Source organism: Pagrus pagrus (assembly GCF_965226575.1).
Source record: "Pagrus pagrus genome assembly, chromosome: 10".
Classification (NCBI taxonomy): Eukaryota; Metazoa; Chordata; class Actinopteri; order Spariformes; family Sparidae; genus Pagrus; species Pagrus pagrus.
In genome coordinates, this window is record NC_140194.1 from 31,032,987 (window position 1) to 31,054,269 (window position 21,283).

Consider the following 21,283-nt stretch of genomic DNA (forward strand, 5'->3'; position numbering starts at 1 on the left):
TCAGAAATGGTATACATTATCAGGAATGGTTCTGTGCAACATTATTTCAGGAAGTTGCATTCAACATCTTTACAGTACCTGGACATTCAAGCAATTCTGTCAACATGTTCTGCAAATGTGTACCTCATCAGTAAATGTTTGGAACTAATGTAAATAGTGATAACCCTTATACTACGTTACTATCATCTAGATATCACTGTAGACATGTGCTGGACATGTACTGAAGCAAAAGGATTGTCTAGCTATTGCAATGTCTAAAGGTAGAGTGCACTACTTCTCACTGTTGACCTAAGACTGGTTTGTTCAATCATTGAAAAAACATGCTGTGTTAACTTTGAAGTAATGTCATTTAAAAATACAAAAAGACTTTATATACAAAATGTTATTGCATTGTAGCCATTGCATAGCATCAATAGGTTGGATTTGGTTGGGCCAGTTGTCATTATTTGTATTATTACATGTATCTATGTAAAAAACTATCAGATTAAATTCCTAATGACTAACCAATAATCAACAGTTGAAGCATCTGAATGTCGATTAGAGAAATTGCTTACTATTTGCAGAATGGTGCCTCAGTAATGACCACCTGATACATTACATACTTACTTACACATACAGTTTATAAAACACGAGCTATTGAATCCACACTCATTTACTAGAGCCTGTATACACATGCAGTACAAACATATACTAAACTCACATTAGGGTGTAGTACAGCAGTAGCTGAGGTTACATTGTATTCTAACATATGTGACCTTCTACATTTAGTATTAGTATTATATTTAAAAAATAAACCTTTTTAATTCAAATTGTCTGTATTAGTTGGAGAGGTTCTCTTTACAAGAAAAATAAGGAACTTGTCTGGCTCTCCCTCTGGCATACCAGTATAGTCTTGGTAGAGTATTGGTTCTCATGACATCCCTTGTTGTGCCTCTCACCTTGTCTGAAGGAAATATTAAAAATAGATGTCTCCTGCCAAAGGCTGTTTTTGGTTTTTTGTCCAAACCTCTAGAAGCTAGGGCAATTGCAGATTAATTTACCTGCATATTCATGATGCACTGCAACTGCAGTTCAAACAGCTAGCAAAACATTGTACTTCTCTCTCTGACTAGAAATTAAAAGGCATGAAGAGGGTCATGCCATATACAAAATCTAAAATGTATCTACGGCACTGTAATATTTTGATGTTGCTCAGCTATGATGTGTGTTTTATTTGTCTGTTTACAATAAAATATCAGTGGTATAGTTAATAATTTCTGACTTGGATTATAGATTTTCTCTCTGGAGCAGAAACCAAGGTCCAGAATAATTTCTGGTGATGATGGAACAGAGACTGAAGTAGTTACAGAAAGCATATATTGTGCTAACCTAACAAAGATTTTTCAAAGTAATTTCCTTTAGCTTTGATAGAAGTACAATGGCAGTAATGGCTGAAAGCATTCCAATCAAAATCAGAATTGTTTTTTTATTAACAGGTAAGTTTTCATATTGGAGGACTTTGCTATTGTCTGTCAGTGCAAAACAACAAGCAATACTAAAAGTAATTGAAAGATACAATAATGTAACCCACATGGTTACTAAACCAGTATTTGTAGTTTAAATACAGTACCCCCGTTTGCCCACATGGTGGCACCCTCACCCTACGAGTAACCATGGACGCGTTGAACGTGATCTCGACGTGACCTGTGACCTGCACAGTCTTACCCGTCCGTCATTTTAGACCAAGCTGAGACACCGAGCAGAGCGGTCGCACATGTACCGAGCAGAAGGACCGGGGTATGTAAAGTGAACAAAACCACGATAAAACATCAGTAACTCTCGAGCAAAACCTTCATAAGTCTTCTGTTCATTAGGAAGTGTCGTTACGAGTTTGTGTGAAGGAGAGGGAGACCGAGTTCACCGTGTTAAGTGTCCCAGAGAACTCCGGTAAGAAAATGCTATGTTGCTTAGCAAGCCTCAGGCTAGTGTGGGTATTAGCATTGATAGAGAGAATTCCTATGACTGAAGTGAGTTCATAAAAACCAGTCGGAGTCCATGCTAAGTCCATGATATGTCTTGTTGATGTTTTAGACCTGCTCCGGTAGACCTGCTGTATTAATGTGTGCATTGAAAGCGAGCTGTAAAAAGATTGCTAGTGACTAGCGCGAAGCTAACGCTAAGCGCTCTAAGCTAATCGCGGCTAACCGCCGCTATGCTAATTCCAGGTGTTACCTGTTGAATGTGATGTAAATGCTAATGGTGAAGCTATCTAAGCTAATGTGGTACTAGCTGGTCAAGCTAATGAGCTTTACTGAGAGTCATGACGAGAAATACATGCAGCTATGGTACAGAAGTGTGGTTAAATGATACCAGGTCATGTTAATTATTTTTCTGGTCATTGGAATTAATGTGTTGAGTGTTTTTGCACTACAATTGGTTTAATATGTATTCTACTCAAAATAATTCATACTGTTTAGAGTTTATACTGTAACTCTATGGTTAAAAGATAAATACTGTGTTAAAAATGTAAATTCTGATTTATTGAGCGGTTTATAAATATGAATATAGCTTTATTAAAATAAATAAGGTAATTTATGTTAATATTTAAGTTCATGATAAACAATAGTCATGGTAAACATGCTTAGACAGCACTGTAAAAATATATGCAGTCTCATTTAAAGCATTTAAATACTGTGTATCCTTTATTTGGGTATAAGTGTGAAGAAGTAGAGTGAAAGTGAAAGTAGAAGGATGTCAGTTGAATAGGAAGTAATGATTATTTGTTCTACACTCTTTGTGTAGACTGGTTTTTTGTGCTTCGACGGATTAGGACCCCAGATCCAGAATTCCGAGACAGGAGGTTTCGGTGGCGAGCCAATCCAGCGAGAGATTTAGACGGAGCGGGTCCAGCCTGGCCAGCTGTAGACCCAATCCGAGGAGCCGAGATATCGTTTCACTTCACACAGATAAGAACACATACACAAATCTACCCGGGTAGTAAGAACATTTGGACTGAACATTACACAGAACATAAACACAATTGAACATTGAACTCTGACCTTCAATAGAAGGATGGACAATTTTCTTTGAACTTTTTATTTTTTTATTATTTTCTTTAAATACAGAGAGCTCTATTTTTTGTGTTTTGTTTCATTTTTGCAATGTTTACTACTGTGACAATAAATTGTTTCACTACTACCAACTCTATCGAACCTAGCTGAATGTAGTGTTATTGTTGTTACTAGCCAGTTAAGACTACAGGCGCTACATAAAACTTGGCGAGCCAGCCAGGAGTTGGTTTAACTCTTTTGAGCGTGAAGTTTAACAGTGTAACATTTATTGTACGTTTCTGTAAGCATTGATGCTATTTGATTTGCATAAATTTACATTTTGGTCCAAAACCAACTATGGATACTGTTACAAGGGAAAATGTTAAAGTACCTAATGCACTGCTAATTAGTGGTGTAACTGGTTGTGATGTAGACAATGAAGTGTTTGAGTACCTGGGACAGTTTGGTAAGATTGAGAGGATTATTAAAGTTACCAGCAGAGAAGCTAAGTTCCAGAACTCAGCCATTGTGGAGTATAGTTCTGGTGAAGCTATTGAGCATCTTAAAGATACCTTACCTGTTGATAGACCCTCCAGTAGCCCAGACACTGTCCACCACATTGAGCTCTTGTCAGAGCTGTACACAGCAGACAGAAGTTCCACCTTAACTCAGACCTACCTAAGTGAACTGAAGGGTGTCGCTCAGCTAAGTGGGGCAGATTTCGCAAAGCTTTTAGAAGATGAGCTGGCTAGGATCCAAGCATCCACCAAAACCCAGACCACTCAACCTGCCGCATCAGGAAGTAATCAGGGATCTCACTACGCCAGCCCTGCACACTCCCCTGGTAGGACTACCCCTGAGCTTCAAGCATCCCCAGTTGAGGTAGATGCAGCGGCCTTATCCCCACCCAAGGTCCCAATCCAGCACTTACCTTCTGAGCATCTCTCCACTCCAGAAATCCAAAAAGTGGTGGTCGAGCATGTCATCAAGAGCAGTGATCTTCCCCACCACTATCAAGGCAACACCAGACTCAGACCCTTTTCAGGGAGAATCCCTTGTCCCAGTGCAGAGTCAGATTTTGACACGTGGCGCAGCAACGTTGAGTTTTTCCTTGCAGACCCCACCATGTCTGCTACCCACACAACCAGGAAAATGGTTGAGAGTCTCTTTCTGCCTGCAGCCGCCATTGTGAAACACCTTGGGCCCAATGCATCTCCTCATGAGTATCTTGCCCTTCTTGACTCTGCTTATGGTATCATTGATGATGGTGATGAGCTTTTCGCGAAGTTCTTACACACAAACCAAGATCCTGGAGAAAAGCCTTCTGGCTATTTGCAGCGCTTGCAGACAATCTTGAGTAAGGTCATCAAAAGAGGTGGGTTAGCTGCTAGTGATTCCGACCGCCAGCTTCTTAAGCAGTTCTGTAGAGGCTGCTGGAGTAATGGTCTACTTACCAGTCTTCAGCTCGAACATAAGAAGAATAACCCTCCTCCTTTTCCAGAGTTACTCCTTTCAGTGCGCTCTGAGGAGGACAGACAAGCTGCCAAGTCCAGCAGGATGAAGCAGCACCTTGGGGCTAACAGAATGAAAGTACAGTCACACACGCTCTCAGTGGAGGACTATGCCACTACTGATGATGAAGCAACAGTTACCCCCTCTGACCCACAGAAGCTTGAAAAACAAATGGCGAAGCTACAAGCCCAAGTAGCTTCCTTGGAAGCTTCCTTAAGATCAAACCAAGCGTCTGCTAAGCCAGGTAGGAAACAAAAGGCTAAGCCCAAAGCTCCTGCTGAAGGAAATCCATCGCTTTCTCCAGAACCAAAACTTATCAATAGGAAGCCCCGCCCATGGTACTGCTTCAGGTGTGGCGAGGACGGCCACATCGCGCCTTCCTGCAACAATGAAGCAAACCCTGAATTAGTTGAAAAGAAGCGCAGAGAGCTAAAGCAAAAACAAGAAGCCTGGGAACAGAGTTTAAACTGAATGCAGTTCCTGCTGTGGGACAACCAGGAACTGTAACTGAGAATGATAGTCCCAACCCAAAAATTAGGACAAAAACATTCATTCGCTCACACAGAGTAGACCCCCAAGCTAAGCTCCCTCGAGGTCTTGTAGGGCAGAAATGTGTAGCAGATGTCAGTGTGTCAGGGGTTAACACTAGGTGTCTCCTAGACTCAGGGTCCCAGGTGACCACAGTAACCGCTTCCTTTTCCAGAACTCACCTGTCAGAGCACCCCATCCAGCCCTTCCAAGCCCTGGATGTTGAGGGCGCTAACGGTCAGAATGTCCCCTATTTAGGCTATGTACCCATCACTCTTAAGTTCCCCAGAGAATTTGTTGAAGCTGAGCCTGAAATCTCTACATTAGCCTTAGTGGTACCAGACCGCGGCAGTAACAGTGACTTACCCGTCCTCATTGGCACAAATGCATTAGACATTTTGTATGAAGAACATTGTATTGATAGAAACCCCAGTGACTTATCTTCTGTTTATGGCTATAGGCAGATTATTCGTGTACTCAAGCTCAGAAACACAGTTAACTCTACAGGGAGAATAGGGTTAGCTAAGCTAAATGGTAAAGTCCAGCAGGTCTTACTTGCTCAAGAGAGAGTCTGTTTAGAAGGGTATGTGAAGGTTGACACCCCCAGTGATTGTGTTATGGTCGAGCAGCCTCAGTCTTCCGCCTTACCTGGTGGGGTGTTTGTAGAATGCTGCCTCGTCACCTTGCCCTGCTGCCATCCTCACAAGCTGTCTGTATGGATGAGAAATGAGAACGAGCACGATGTCACACTTCCTTCAAACTGTGTCATTGCCGAGCTTCACACACCCAAAGAGATCCATGACAACTTACCTGACTCAAACAAACCCGCTGACCCTGTGAAATGCTGTGCTGGCACCCCCAAACCAGCCAAAAAACCAGACCAGTCAGGGTTCACCATTGACTTTGGCGATTCACCCCTTCCAAAAGACTGGAAGGACAGAGTAACAAGTAGTTTGTATGAGTATCGTGATGTTTTTGCCTGTGATGAGGATGATTTTGGGCACGCAACCAAAGTGAAACACCACATAAATCTGAAGGACGACACACCATTCAAACAAAGACCCCGACCAATCCACCCAAACGACTACGAAGCGGTGAGAAGGCATTTGCGTACATTGCTAGACGCAGGAGTGATTCGTGAGTCCGAGTCCCCTTACGCTTCCCCAATAGTAGTAGTTCGTAAAAAGAATGGAGAGGTCCGTCTTTGCATTGATTATCGTAAGTTAAATTCCTTGACAATCAGAGACGCATATGCATTGCCCAATCTTGAGGAAGCCTTTTCAGTTCTCGCCGGATCTAAATGGTTTTCAGTAATGGATCTAAAATCCGGCTATTACCAAATAGAGATGGAGGAACGTGATAAGCCCAAGACCGCTTTTGTTTGCCCGTTGGGGTTTTACGAATTCAATCGCATGCCCCAAGGTATCACAAATGCCCCCAGTACCTTCCAACGACTTATGGAAAGAGTCATGGGTTCCATCAATCTGAAGGAAGTACTGGTATTTTTAGATGACATCATCGTGTTTTCCAGCACGTTAGCGGAGCATGAAGTCCGGCTCAAGCACGTCCTCCAGCAGCTGAGAGAGAATGGCCTGAAACTCTCACCCAAAAAGTGCCATTTCTTCCAGAGCTCAGTGCGGTATCTAGGCCACATCGTTTCGAGCAGAGGGGTAGAGACTGACCCAGACAAGGTTAGCGCTCTCCGCACCTGGCCCAGACCTCAAACCCTCGGCGAGCTCAAGTCTTTTTTAGGCTTCGCGGGGTATTACCGCCGCTTTGTCTGCGACTATTCAAAAATAGTCAGACCCTTGAATGATCTCACCGGCGGCTACCCACCTTATCGAAAGGGCCCCAGAACACCTCGCCCCGGAGGGTACTTCAACCCCAAAGAACCCTTCAACGAACGGTGGACACCTGATTGTCAAAAGGCATTTGACGTCATCATTGAAAAACTTACCTCTGCACCTGTCCTTGGTTTCGCAGACCCAAAACTAGCATACGTGCTACACACCGACGCTAGCACTTCCGGTCTAGGGGCGGCCCTGTACCAAGAACAGGAAGGCGAAATGCGAGTCATCGCTTATGCGAGCAGAGGTCTTTCATCCAGTGAAAAGCGATATCCCGCCCATAAGCTTGAATTCCTCGCTCTCAAGTGGTCGATCGTAGAGAAATTCCATGACTACCTCTATGGGAACGCTTTCACTGTCATAACGGACAACAATCCATTAACTTATGTTTTGAAGTCCGCCAAACTTGACGCTGCCAGTTATCGCTGGCTAGCAGCTCTTTCGACCTTTGACTTCAACATAAAGTACCGTGCTGGGAAGAGCAACCAGGACGCCGACGGCCTCTCACGACGGCCGCATGACAGTTTGGCTGACGATCCTGCATCTCTTGAAGAGAAAGAGCGAATCAAAAGATTCACGTCACATCATCTTTCCTCATCTTCCGACCAACAAGACTTACCTGTAGACGCAGTCGCTGTTGTCTGTCAACACCGTCTTCTTAGCGAGGCAGACTCTGACTTACCTTCCATCACTTTGGTCGAGTCCCTCGCTATCCATCCTGATGCTGTTCCGGACACCTACGGAAATGATGTGTTAGGCTCTTCTACCATACCTACCTACAGTTCAGAGGAACTACGGCAACATCAAAGGTCCGACCCGATCATTGGACAGGTTATCCAATTCTTGGAGGATGGAGATGAGACCAGCCTGGTTCCCGACTCTCCGGAGCTCAGGCTGATGCTCAAAGAAAGGAAAAGGTTGGAGATGAGGAATGATCTGTTGTACAGAGCACGTCAATCTGGAGACGATGTCACTTACCAGTTCGTTGCTCCCGCGTCTCTTCGTGTTACCATTCTCAAGTCCTTACATGAGGATATGGGACACATGGGTCTGGATAGGACCCTGGACTTGGTTAGAACAAGGTTCTATTGGCCGAGAATGGCTGCGGATGTGGAGAAAAAGATTAAGTCATGCGGACGTTGTGTCAGAAGGAAGACGCAACCAGAAAGATCAGCGCCTCTCGTGAACATCCATACAACTCGCCCCATGGAATTGGTGTGCATTGACTACTTATCTCTTGAGCCCGACAGTCACAATACAAAAGACATATTGGTCATCACAGACCATTTTACCAAATATGCTGTCGCCATTCCGACCAAGGACCAGAAGGCAACAACGGTCGCCAAAACTCTTTGGGAGCAGTTCTTCGTGCACTACGGCTTTCCTGAGCGGCTGCTGAGTGATCAGGGCAGGGACTTCGAGTCCCAACTCATCAAAGAACTCTGCGCCCTAGCAGGCATCACCAAGGTGCGCACTACGCCCTATCACCCAAGGGGAAACCCCGTAGAGAGGTTTAATCGAACCCTCTTAGGCATGCTGGGAACCCTAAAAGACAAAGAAAAGAGTCATTGGCGAGATTTCGTAAAACCACTCACGCATGCCTACAACTGCACCAAGAGCGACGTCACAGGGTACAGTCCATACGAATTGATGTTTGGACGTCAACCCCGTTTACCTGTTGATATCGCCTTCTGCTTACCTGTGAAAGATGGCTCCCCCAAGTCCCATTCTCAGTACGTGAAACAACTAAAAGCACGCTTGGAGGAGAGTTATCAGATTGCCATCAGAAATTCACAAAAGGTTGCTGACAGAAACAAGCGTCGCTTTGATAAAGCAGTCCGAGAGTCAACACTCGAGGAAGGAGACCAAGTCTTGGTCAAGAATCTGAGGTTCCGAGGTAAACACAAACTTGCGGACAAGTGGGAGTCCACTATGTACAAGGTTCTGGAAAAAGTGGGAGACCTACCTGTCTACAAAGTACAGTCCATCAACGGGGACGGTCCCATCCGAACTCTACATAGGGACTTGCTACTTGCTTGCGGTGACCTCTCAGAAGAGGAGGAACCTGAACCAGTCAAGCCTAAGGTTCGCAAGCCAAGGACAAGACAGAGTCACCCACAACTCTTGGGGGAACACTCAGAGTCCGATGACGACTTCCTCATCTATCCTGATCTCTCCCCTGTTGTTCCTGAGAAGAGATTCACACAAGTCTGTGAAATCCCGAGGCAGAAACCCAATGCAACCCCAGAGCGTGGCGGTCTGCCGGCCTTGCCTTTGGTACCCTTGACCCCCCAGCCTCAGGTTGGTCCTGAAAACAGCAATCTCCTTGCTGCACCTGTTGAAACACCCCCCGAGTTGGTAGAAGGAGAGGAGCCTGAGGTCATGGTTGAGCAGTCCCCTGCTGGAGAGGACAGTACACAACAGGACGTGACACCTGAACCGGATGAGACAACTGAAATGGATATGACAAACAAACTGGATGTGACACCTGAACCGGATGAGACAACTGAAATGAATATGACAAACAAATCGGATATGACAAAAGGAACGGAACAGGACAAAACAAATGGAACTGACGAGGAGAACCCTGCAGGTGAAGGGACTGTAGAGGTTCTACAAGGTGCTGAGCCGAACCCCACTCAGGCACCCCAGTCTGACAAAGAAACAGAAAGTGAAAGTGAAACAGGAGGAAACCCCCCTGACTCAACACGGAGGTCAGAAAGGTCACGGCAAGCCCCTGATCGTTTTCAGTACATTCAGTTGGGGAAACCCTTAGTGTCTTTTGCACAGAACATCTTACAGAGCTTTAATCAAGCATTAGACATTATCAGTAACTACGACAACCTCCATGTGATTGAGAGACCAGCTCATGAAGGGACTCATGCAGATTCAAGAGGGGAGGGTGTAACCCACATGGTTACTAAACCAGTATTTGTAGTTTAAATACAGTACCCCCGTTTGCCCACATGGTGGCACCCTCACCCTACGAGTAACCATGGACGCGTTGAACGTGATCTCGACGTGATCTGTGACCTGCACAGTCTTACCCGTCCGTCATTTTAGACCAAGCTGAGACACCGAGCAGAGCGGTCGCACATGTACCGAGCAGAAGGACCGGGGTATGTAAAGTGAACAAAACCACGATAAAACATCAGTAACTCTCGAGCAAAACCTTCATAAGTCTTCTGTTCATTAGGAAGTGTCGTTACGAGTTTGTGTGAAGGAGAGGGAGACCGAGTTCACCGTGTTAAGTGTCCCAGAGAACTCCGGTAAGAAAATGCTATGTTGCTTAGCAAGCCTCAGGCTAGTGTGGGTATTAGCATTGATAGAGAGAATTCCTATGACTGAAGTGAGTTCATAAAAACCAGTCGGAGTCCATGCTAAGTCCATGATATGTTTTGTTGATGTTTTAGACCTGCTCCAGTAGACCTGCTGTATTAATGTGTGCATTGAAAGCGAGCTGTAAAAAGATTGCTAGTGACTAGCGCGAAGCTAACGCTAAGCGCTCTAAGCTAATCGCGGCTAACCGCCGCTATGCTAATTCCAGGTGTTACCTGTTGAATGTGATGTAAATGCTAATGGTGAAGCTATCTAAGCTAATGTGGTACTAGCTGGTCAAGCTAATGAGCTTTACTGAGAGTCATGACGAGAAATACATGCAGCTATGGTACAGAAGTGTGGTTAAATGATACCAGGTCATGTTAATTATTTTTCTGGTCATTGGAATTAATGTGTTGAGTGTTTTTGCACTACAATTGGTTTAATATGTATTCTACTCAAAATAATTCATACTGTTTAGAGTTTATACTGTAACTCTATGGTTAAAAGATAAATACTGTGTTAAAAATGTAAATTCTGATTTATTGAGCGGTTTATAAATATGAATATAGCTTTATTAAAATAAATAAGGTAATTTATGTTAATATTTAAGTTCATGATAAACAATAGTCATGGTAAACATGCTTAGACAGCACTGTAAAAATATATGCAGTCTCATTTAAAGCATTTAAATACTGTGTATCCTTTATTTGGGTATAAGTGTGAAGAAGTAGAGTGAAAGTGAAAGTAGAAGGATGTCAGTTGAATAGGAAGTAATGATTATTTGTTCTACACTCTTTGTGTAGACTGGTTTTTTGTGCTTCGACGGATTAGGACCCCAGATCCAGAATTCCGAGACAGGAGGTTTCGGTGGCGAGCCAATCCAGCGAGAGATTTAGACGGAGCGGGTCCAGCCTGGCCAGCTGTAGACCCAATCCGAGGAGCCGAGATATCGTTTCACTTCACACAGATAAGAACACATACACAAATCTACCCGGGTAGTAAGAACATTTGGACTGAACATTACACAGAACATAAACACAATTGAACATTGAACTCTGACCTTCAATAGAAGGATGGACAATTTTCTTTGAACTTTTTATTTTTTTATTATTTTCTTTAAATACAGAGAGCTCTATTTTTTGTGTTTTGTTTCATTTTTGCAATGTTTACTACTGTGACAATAAATTGTTTCACTACTACCAACTCTATCGAACCTAGCTGAATGTAGTGTTATTGTTGTTACTAGCCAGTTAAGACTACAGGCGCTACAATAACAATATGTAAATGGAGATGAAAAATAGAAAAAAATAGAATAGAAATAACACTAAATAACAATAAAAATAAAGAATCGACAATAAGACACAAATTTTGACTTTTGGACCCCTAATGTACTACATATAAAAATGTATTTCTGATATCTGGAAGTACAGTAGTGTTGTGTCAGTTAGGGTTGCAGCAATGTGCTGTTTTGAAGGTAAATCATGATATGAAAGTTGACGATTATCATCCCGTGTACTTTTCCTTCTAAACGATATTGTATTCTACCATTATTGGGATTATAAGACATAAATATTTCAAGTTTATATCAAGTTTCATATCTGTCAGGACATAATGCTTTTGAAATTATAATAAAGCATTGGTTCAACAAAGAAAACCCCTGTTTTCATTCAGTCAAAGGTCACTGTATCTGATGATAATAATAGTCATAATAATATAATCTAATAATTGTTTAATACAGTATACCATGATACCGTGGTATTTTATGAAATGCGGTGGTGGGCCAGTGGTGGGCCAGTGCGGTCAGAATTTTCCCAGTGGATTTTGGTGCCCCACTCTGCCCCTGGTTCCCAATCTGACCGCTTCAGTGTATTATTTTATGGTATGAATAAAGATTAAAAGTAATGATCAAAAGAACAACACTAAATAAACATTCAGCTTGAACGTCGCTACAGCTGCCATTATGAGGATTATTAAATGCTAAGTGTATTGTCTGTGTTCTTTCTACTGAGAAGAAGAGTCTCATGGAAATTATATTTAAAAAGTTATTGATTGTGTAAACAAACAAAATTTGTTTTCCAAGTTACTCTATGAAGCTGAGACAAATTATTCTGTTAGCGCTCTGAGGCTGCTGTTGTGAGGCTGTGCACTGTCTGTCATTCTTTGGTTACAGTTTTATCAGGTCAGTTTCTCTACTCTCCTCCTCTGGAGCTGGTTCGGTTTAGCTTTAGTGTATGTTTTCCACTAGCGCACGTGTAAAGGGTTAATAATGTCATTAATGGTATTAAAAACATGGCATAAAAAAGGTATTTAAAAAGTCATAGAGACTGCAGTTCAGTATGTGATTATGATATTGTCACAGTGCTACTGTGGCAGCCCTGTCGTTTTTCTGTGTTCTGTTCTCCCTACCTGCTTTCCCCCCTCCTTTTCTCCCTCACCTGCTCCTTCTCCTGTGTGTGTGTGTGTGTGTGTGTGTGTGTGTGTGTGTGTGTGTGGGCGTGGCAGCAGCAGCAGTAGAGTGGCACACCTGTTCCAGATCAACTCATCACCCTCTGGCTTTATCTACCTGGTCTCTCCACCACTTCGGCGCTAGATTATTGCATCCCTTAAGGTGACTTCGGAGTGCTGCCATTTTGTATTTTCGTGTTTCCTGTGTTTTTGCCTTTGTGCTGATTCCCTTGTCTTTGGCTCCTGCAGAGATCTTCAGCTTCCTGCTGACCTGCTCTCCTGTATTCTTCCATGCCGGCTCCAGTCAACCCTGCTTGCCTGCCTGCATGCCTGCCTGCCTACCTGCCTGGCTGCCTGGTCTCCTCCTCGACATTACCTTCTGGAAATCACAGTTTGTCAAATAAATACTTTACTTACTAACTTCCTGTCTCTGTGCTCTGCATTTGGGTCCTAGAAAGATAACTTCACCGTAACAGATAAGGTCCATGGTTAAAATAAGTTCAATATGGTTAAAAAGAGACGTGGTCAAAAAACAGTTTTTTTTTATTTTAATTATATCTCAAATAGTGATTAAACGCCAATTTCATTGTGCTCTACTTGTTAACGCAATACTCAGACAGGTCACTAGATGGCGCATAGCGCTGGGGAGGAATTTGAACCCTTTAGAGGCATGTGCTGCAGAATACATCCTGCAGTCGAGCTGAATACAAGCTAAAGTTGTTTATTTCATGGTGCTGTTGTTTTCAATGTATTAAAATTGAACATGGTAAACATGTTTTCAATTGTGTTTCAAGTCATTTATGGTCAAAACTCACTTCTGGCATATTTTAGCTATTCTCAGCGAAATAAGTGTCTTTTTGCACAGTGAAGTAGATTCATCTGTATTTCAGTGAAAAAAGGTTGTTCAAGCAGGTTTTCTACCCAGGAATGTTTGAAATTGGATAAATATTATGGCAAGCATGGTTTCACTTGTTTTTCAATTTATTTTTGGTCAAAACTCACTTGTGGCAAATTTGAGTTTTTCTCAGTGAAATAAGCGTGTTTTAGCACAGTGAAGCCAAGTCGAGCTGTATTTCAGTGAAACAAAGTATTTCCAGCAAGTTTCCTAAGAAAGAATGTTTGAAGTTAGAGATATATTATGACAAACATGGTTTCAATTATGTTTCCCTTTATTTTTGGTCAAAACTCACTTATGGCCATTTTGAGCGTCTCTCAGTGAAATATGCACCTTTTTGCACAGTAAAGTAAATAAAGCTGTATTTCAGCCAAAAAAATTTCAAGCAATTTTCCTAAATGGAAATGTTAGAGTTGGATAAATGTTATGGTAAACATGGTTTCATTTGATTCTGTCTTCATGTTTTGTGTACAGTCGTGTCAATTTTGGGCTTACAGTTTCTCTGAGAAATAAACATATTTTCGCCCCGTATAATAAATGAAGGATGATAAATTATTTCAGTGAAAAAAACATTTTCATACAAGTTCCCTACCAAAGATCACCTAAAATTGGATACATGTAATGGCAAAGTTGCTTTCAATTGATTTCCAATTCATATTGTGTCCAATGACAGTTTAGCAGAGAGAAGCCTAAAATTGACATCAGTCTGAAATACAATTTGATTTATAATAACGTGGAAAATGTTGCCTATGTTTCAGAGAAACTAAAAATTTTAGGAAAAAATATGAAGTGAAAATCAGTTGAGACCATGTTTGCAATCATATTTACCCTATTAATAACAGCACAAAGGAAAGAAATTATTTTAAAAAGTATTTATGCTATGTAAACCCGTGTAACTCAAACCAACAGGTTTCAGTCTTGCGATCAAAAAGCTAATTTTGTCTTGTGCACTGCTAAGATTTCTGAGCAGTGGCACAGCCAATATGCAGTCAGCAGCGAGAATCATTTACATAGTTCAAGACATTACAGCGGCTCAACATTTTTCAAGTCATCACCCAAACACATCCTCAAACTGTGTGTCCAAATACATGTTCACTAGGACTGAAAGCTGTGTTCTCCAATGTATAGACTTCAACATCTGATGAAAATGATCCAGGGCTCCTTGAGACTCAGTATGGTATGCACTGGCTACATGATGTTTGACTCTCACTCTAACTCAGTCTTTACAGATTCACCTTTGTTTTAGTTCCACTTTAGTAATGAAAGCTTTGAGATCATTTAATGTGTCTGTTTCTGAAAAATCATCAGACATATGCTGACGATCCTTCATTAATTACATGGTGTCTAGACAGGCCCTTGGCATAGGCTGTATAGGCGAATGCTAAGGGCGCCGTCATCCCCCTGCGGAACCACAATGTCCAAAAGATTGAAACCATCCGGCGCCCAGGGAAGGCAAAGAAGGAAAGGGGAAGAAACAAAAGAAAGAGGTACAGTAACGTCAATGTGATGAAGTGAATGAAATTAATAGTTTAATGCAGTGATTCCCAAACTGTGTGGTGGCCTGATGGCCACACAGTAATTAGCTACATAATCACCTGCGACCGCAGTTATACATATGTGTTATAAACACAACAACACAAAGTGTTCCTGACCGAAGGATTAGAAGAAGAGCTTGTATTTGTCTCTTTTTTGAGGTTTTTGTGCTGGCATCAACACAGTGATTTATTTTGAAAATGTCATGTCATGTTTTGATGGAGCAATTGTGGGGGGTGGGGGCGTGACCGCTCCCGTTCTTTGTTTTTTTTTTTTTTTTTTGCGGTAAACCTAATGTTTTATCTGGACTCATTTTTCACATTTAGAGAGAGAGAGAGAGAAGACGAGAGTTTTGTGAAATGGACAGATACTTTTCAACAATGAAAAGAAAATCAGCCGACAAGTTGGGTAACGGTGATGATGACCAACCGCCAAAACCCAAATCCAGAAAGTATGACGACACATATCTTTCCCTTGGATTCACAGTGAATGTGGTAGGAGAGGAGGAGAGGCCCTTTTGTATTTTGTGCCTGAAAACTCTGGCAGCTGACAGCATGAGATCCAATAAACTGAAAAGACATTTGGAGACATTACACCCCTCCCATGTCAGTAAGCCACCAGATTTCTTCAAGGAAAAATTGAATGAATACCACTCGAAAGCTGGACGCGTGGAACAAACGCCTTAAGAGGGGAAATACTGATTCTTTTGAGAATCTAAGTGAATTCACTGAAATAAATGATTTTGGGTGCCACAACAGTGATTCTGTGTCTGAGGGAGCACATATCCTCACTGGGAGGTTTCTTCCAAAAATACTTCCCAGACAGCAGTGCCCAGTATGACTGGGTGACAGATCCCTTCAATGCAGCAGCACCTGCTGACTTCAGCTCTGCTGAAGAGGACCAGTTCATCGAGGTGTGGAGAGGGAGCATCCTCTCGTTGGCGAGAGGGCTGTGAGGATTTTGCTTCCTTTTGCCACTTCCTTTCTCTGCGAGATAGGATTTTCTGCTGTTGCCTCTCTCAAAACAAAATACAGATCTAAGCTGAACATCGAGCATGAAGTCAGATGTAAGTAACAAGCCTGCAGCCCCACTTTGAGAGAATTTGCAGTGAAAAACAGGCTCATTGCAGCCACTAGTACAGTTTTGAGTACAGAGACCTGAGCCCAACAACTTGTTTTTGCACAGTTTCCAGCACAAATATAACTGATCTGTTCTTGTTTGTTATTGTCTGGAACATATTTCATATTTTCAATGCAAATAGTGATACTCATAGTTACACAGTGGCTGGAAATCTCAAAGAATAAGGTACCTCATATTTCTTTCCAAATGCCTGCACTTTTTGTTCTTTTGCACAATATGTACTTCATTGTTATTTTTTAGAAGATGTACATTGCAAATGTTCAGATTTTTAGGTCAAACAGCTGGCTTTGTTGCCAAATGTTGATGTTTGGTCTTTGTATGGATTGAACGTTATTTATTCTTTATTTTTTTTAATGTGATTGCACATTTTTAATAATTGTATATATAAAAAAGCACAGATTGATGGAGCAATTGAGTGCCAATTTGCTTTATTTGCTGTGTCTAGAGAAACCTCTAGTACGGGCCATCTTTCCAAGGATTCGTCACTTGAATGTGAGCAACAGCTCTGAAGCCGAACTGACACACTGTTTTCTGTTGACATCTGCTGGTGAATATGGTCAATGGCAGTAAGACAAATGTGGCTTCAAGTCAGAGTCACAAGCAACTTTATTGGCCAAGAATGTGTTCACATGCAACGAATTTGACCGTTTCTTCGTTGCTCTCAATATACAGTGCATACACAATAGACATACTAAGAAAAGGAACAAGAAAGCTGCCATTAACCAGTATTTCTATTACATCTCAACTGAGTTCATTTATGGTGAGTTACACAGTTGTTTTTTACTTATTCTTTTTTACTTTCACTGACATCTGTTTTTATAGCCTATGGTCCATCAATAAATTTTGTACGCTATCGGTTCACACTGGGTGGCACACTGCAAATATTACAAAGAATATTGTTTTTGAGAGAGAACTGACTGTTATTTCTGCATAATTACTGTATGTCATTTAGGGACACTGCTGTTATTTTAAAGTGGATGGTGTTAGCAGGTTAGGAGCCTGAATAGCTTGTATATTCCCCTCAACAAGTCAAGACCCTCTTGAAATGTAAGGGATTGTTAGGGCCTGAGCAGGAATCGTGTGAGGACCCTATTGAACCTGAAGGAGTTATTCTTTTTTTCTTAGTGCCACTGCCTCAACTAAACCGAGATTTGCATGTGCTTTATTTTCATGAACTCCTACAGCTTTAACCCGGTCCACTTCAAATTTTCACAGACCAATCTTGAAAACTTTGTGATGAAATATTATTAAAAGCATGAGTTTCTTTTCTGTTAAACTGCATGACCGTGGCAGCACAGCAAAGGTGATGATGGACCATAAAACAAGAAGCTGTTGTAACTACACTATGTGACATGCACTTCTGAGAAGATGAAGGTAACGTCTACACTGCAGAAGGGTAGATATAGTGCTAGACTGCCATCCCTAGCAGAATCAAGCATTTCGGCATTAGCTCTGTCTGACCGGTGAGTTTCGTTTGCTATCGCTTCCATTTTAATGTGTCCCACTAAAGAGTCTGTATAATCGGTTGAGGAGGAGGGAACACGGATGTCTGCAGTAATGATGTTGACAGTAGCCCCATTCACACTGCCCTTTGAGTGCGGGGATCATGTGCCGATTCTCCGCATCATCCTCTGTGTGAAAGTTTCAGATGCGGAGAGGTGTGAAATTTTGCAGCGTCTGTGATGCGCCTCCGGAGGTAGTATCACCCAAAGATTCCACTGGATGCATGTCTATTGCGTTACGGCTCCAGTACGGTTTTGGTCATCCGGCAACCCCCACCAGCTGCGTTTTGAGTCCACAAGGCGCAGCTCCGCCGGACAGCTGTAGCTAGTTACGAAACTGAGGAATTCCCACGATAATTAGCTACATAATCACCTGCGACCGCAGTTATACATATGTGTTATAAACACAACAACACAAAGTGTTCCTGACCGAAGGATTAGAAGAAGAGCTTGTATTTGTCTCTTTTTTGAGGTTTTTGTGCTGGCATCAACACAAAGTGTTTTATTTTGAACATGTCATGTCATGTCATGTTGTTCGTGTCTGACTTCCTGTCTGCTTTTTGTTGAATTCGGCTGAATTCTTGCTACTTAGAAAAAAATACCACAGTTATCGTGGAGAAGTGTCTGTCATCCTGTCTGTCCGACCGACTCTTCGTCACATTTCTGCCCAAAAAACAGCGTCTGTCCCCGGCAAAAAACTTTAACTCACCAAGTGTTTCTCTCCTTCCACTATTGTGTTGTTGTAGTTACTGTCTTGAAAAAAAATCAATGCGACGGTCAGCTTCCCGAACTTTCCCCCAGCAAACAGCCTCCCTCCCCGCTAGTGAGAGAGTCAGACAGCTTCCTGTTTACTGATGGCGATTATGTAATTATGTAAATTAGAGCTTTGTCACTTTCCTGGATGCATGGTGGGTCAGGATCTCAATCACAATTTATTATAACAGCATCCCAGTCAGCGGGTACATGTTTAGATTAACAGGCATGACATGCAGCAAAGGGCCCAGGTTGGACTCGAGCCCCAGGCCGCTGCAGCGAGGGCAAAGCCTCTGCACATGGGACGCCCGTTCTACCAACTGAGCTAATGGGCACCCCACGTGTATTAGTTTTAAATAAACTCAAAATTATAAATGTCCATGCTGCAGGCTATGTTGACTACACAAAGCGCACATGTTAAATAATCATAATAAATGTCTCTGTTGCATGTTAAAATTGTTCTATAATTTATAGTTGTCAGTAACCATCTTGTCCTGTTTTGGCCTAATTTCATTAGAAACAAGAAGTCACGAAAATGGAGCCTGTATACAAGGAATTGACAAGAGCTATGACTACATCACTGGCCTCCAGAGATCCTCCAAAGCCACACCACATCAGGCAGATACATGCTGTGTGTGAGAAGCCAGAGGCCTCATTGGGTTCCTGGCACAGACTTGTTTCTTCAGCACAGTCCACATGTTCTCGATGGGGTTCCATTCAGGACTTTGGCAAGGACATTGCAAAAGGTCAATTCTAGCCTGATTTAGCCATTCCATTAACACTTTACCCATCTGCACCCAAGACCCAATCTTCTGCCTGGTGATTTTAGGTTTTCCTGAAGAATTTGGAGATAATCCTCCTTCTTCATATTCCATTTACTTTCTTTAGAGCACCAGATCCCCTGGCAGCAAAACAGTCCCACAGCATGCTTGACAGTAGGTATGGTGTTCTTGGGGTTAAAGGCCTCACCTTTTGCTTCCAAACATATTGCTGGTCATTGTGTCCAAACAACAAAATGTTTCTTTCATCTGACCACAGAGTTTTCGTCCAGAAGGTTTTTTCTTTGTCCATGTGATCAGCAGCAAACTTCCATCAAGCTTTAAGTTACAACGTCTGGAGCAAGGACTTCTTTCTTGCAAGGCAGCCTCTCAGCCCATGGCAATGCAATGACTGTGGACACTGACACCTGTCTTCCAGCAGCTTCTAATACACTGCAGACTTGCTTTTTGTTGGGTTTTAGTTGACTCTTAAACCATCCTGATTAATTTTCTCTCAGTAGCAGGTGATAGTTTGCACTTACACACAATTGTTTGCACAGTTGATCTTGGGACATGTAACTGCTTTGAAATGGCTTCAAGTGACTTTGCTGAGTTGTCATCAGTCATTCTCAATCATAATCACTCAGAAATTAAGAGGCCAAGCTACGAAGCAAATTTGATTGACAAAACGTTCTATAATCACCAAAATTGATCATTAAAGTTGCTGCATGTATATTTTTGACCCAACAGATTTGGTAACATTATCAGAAGACATGTAAAAAATTCAATTTCAATGTTGAACCAAACTTTTTTTCTGTGACAAAGCAGTATGTGTTCCACTCATGTTAAATTTTTGGCACTAGAGATTCACTCACAATGGAAAAAACCTCAGTAAGCTCCAATTTTCATGGGCATTGCTTCCAATAGTTTTTTGACCCCATAAATTGTGTGGTACAACATGTGGCTTATTAGTTTTGGCTGACTCATTTATAAACAAAAGCCAATAAAGCTTGATTCAGGTCATCGAATATAAATAACTTCTTTTATATTATTTATCCCAAGCAGTAGACAAGCTCAACAGGCACAACAACCTTAATGCATCATAAGGAATGTTGGAAGGAAAACCAGAGACAACATGAACATGTGAGAGATTTTGGGTTTGAACACACTCTCATATAACTCCAATGCAATGGGTATTGTTCTCAAGAGCTACCTTTACATGATCTGCATGCACCTCTTTACTTCTTAGCGTGAAAGTACCAGATGCAACACAGACAGACATAATATCAGAGCTTTTTGAAAAACCTTCATTGAAAGTGAAATACTTTGCATTCCCTGTTATCAACCACAACACCCTGCACTGTACCCAATTTAGGTAATATATGTATACATACACAGCATGGTCCTGTGGAGTACTAAGAGCTTGCAGATGAGATTCAAACACTTATAACCATATATTTTTACATCAACACTTTGCAAAGTACTGCAAGATAAATAGACGATGAAGATGAGTGAGAGCCAGGTGGTAGGTTACCGAGTACCCAGTAAATACCACAAAGCTTGTGTTTCTTACAATTGCAGGTCTCAAAATCATCCACATACAGACACAGCATTCATTAAGCCATTTTCTCTAAAATGCCAGCCATCGTAAGAGGACCTGAATTCATAAGAGGGGTCAAGTTCAATCTCCTGTTGTTCTCTATGATTAATATCTTATCAAGAATGACTTTAATGATTAAATACAATTTAATATTTGCTGCAAGGATACCCTTCTGAACCATGTATGGCAAAGTCACAGTGACATAGGAAAAAGCAGATAAAGTAGACACACTGACAAAGTCAGGGAGCTATAGAAGGCTCATTGTGATGTTCTGCAGTATTTGTTATTAGTTCAGTGCATTAGCAGTGATTTGTGAGGCAAACCACCGTGCGGTGAGACTTAGAGTCTTACAGAGTAACTGTGGAATGCTACTGCGGTGCCATGAAGTCAGAATAACCTGCCAGAAAGAGGCTCTAATGC

The 21,283-nt window shown here is 41.9% G+C and overlaps 1 protein-coding gene and 2 long non-coding RNA genes across 4 annotated transcripts; all 3 read left to right on the forward strand.

Annotated features, from left to right (window-relative positions):
* Positions 1–1,571: 1,571 nt before the first annotated feature.
* On the forward strand, positions 1,572–5,012 carry LOC311264330 (paraneoplastic antigen Ma3 homolog; the record flags this gene model as incomplete). Of its 2 annotated transcripts, XM_084365120.1 has the most annotated exons (3): positions 1,572–1,776; positions 1,854–1,926; positions 2,782–5,012. In XM_084365120.1, exon 3 carries the CDS (start codon positions 3,387–3,389, stop codon positions 5,010–5,012), a length of 1,626 nt encoding a protein of 541 aa, XP_084221246.1. In that variant the 5' UTR covers positions 1,572–1,776; positions 1,854–1,926; positions 2,782–3,386. The 2 variants fall into 2 exon arrangements, with proteins under 2 accessions (XP_084221246.1, XP_084221245.1); XM_084365119.1 differs by having other exon boundaries at positions 1,572–1,926.
* Positions 5,013–9,936: 4,924 nt separating this feature from the next.
* LOC311264331 lies at positions 9,937–11,445 on the forward strand. The gene is made up of 2 exons (XR_014623446.1): positions 9,937–10,185; positions 11,041–11,445. It is a non-coding gene; the product is annotated as an uncharacterized lncRNA (long non-coding RNA).
* A 1,353-nt stretch (positions 11,446–12,798) lies between these two features.
* On the forward strand, positions 12,799–13,107 carry LOC311263707. Its single transcript, XR_014623391.1, has 2 exons — positions 12,799–12,845; positions 12,932–13,107. It is a non-coding gene; the product is annotated as an uncharacterized lncRNA (long non-coding RNA).
* Positions 13,108–21,283: the final 8,176 nt, after the last annotated feature.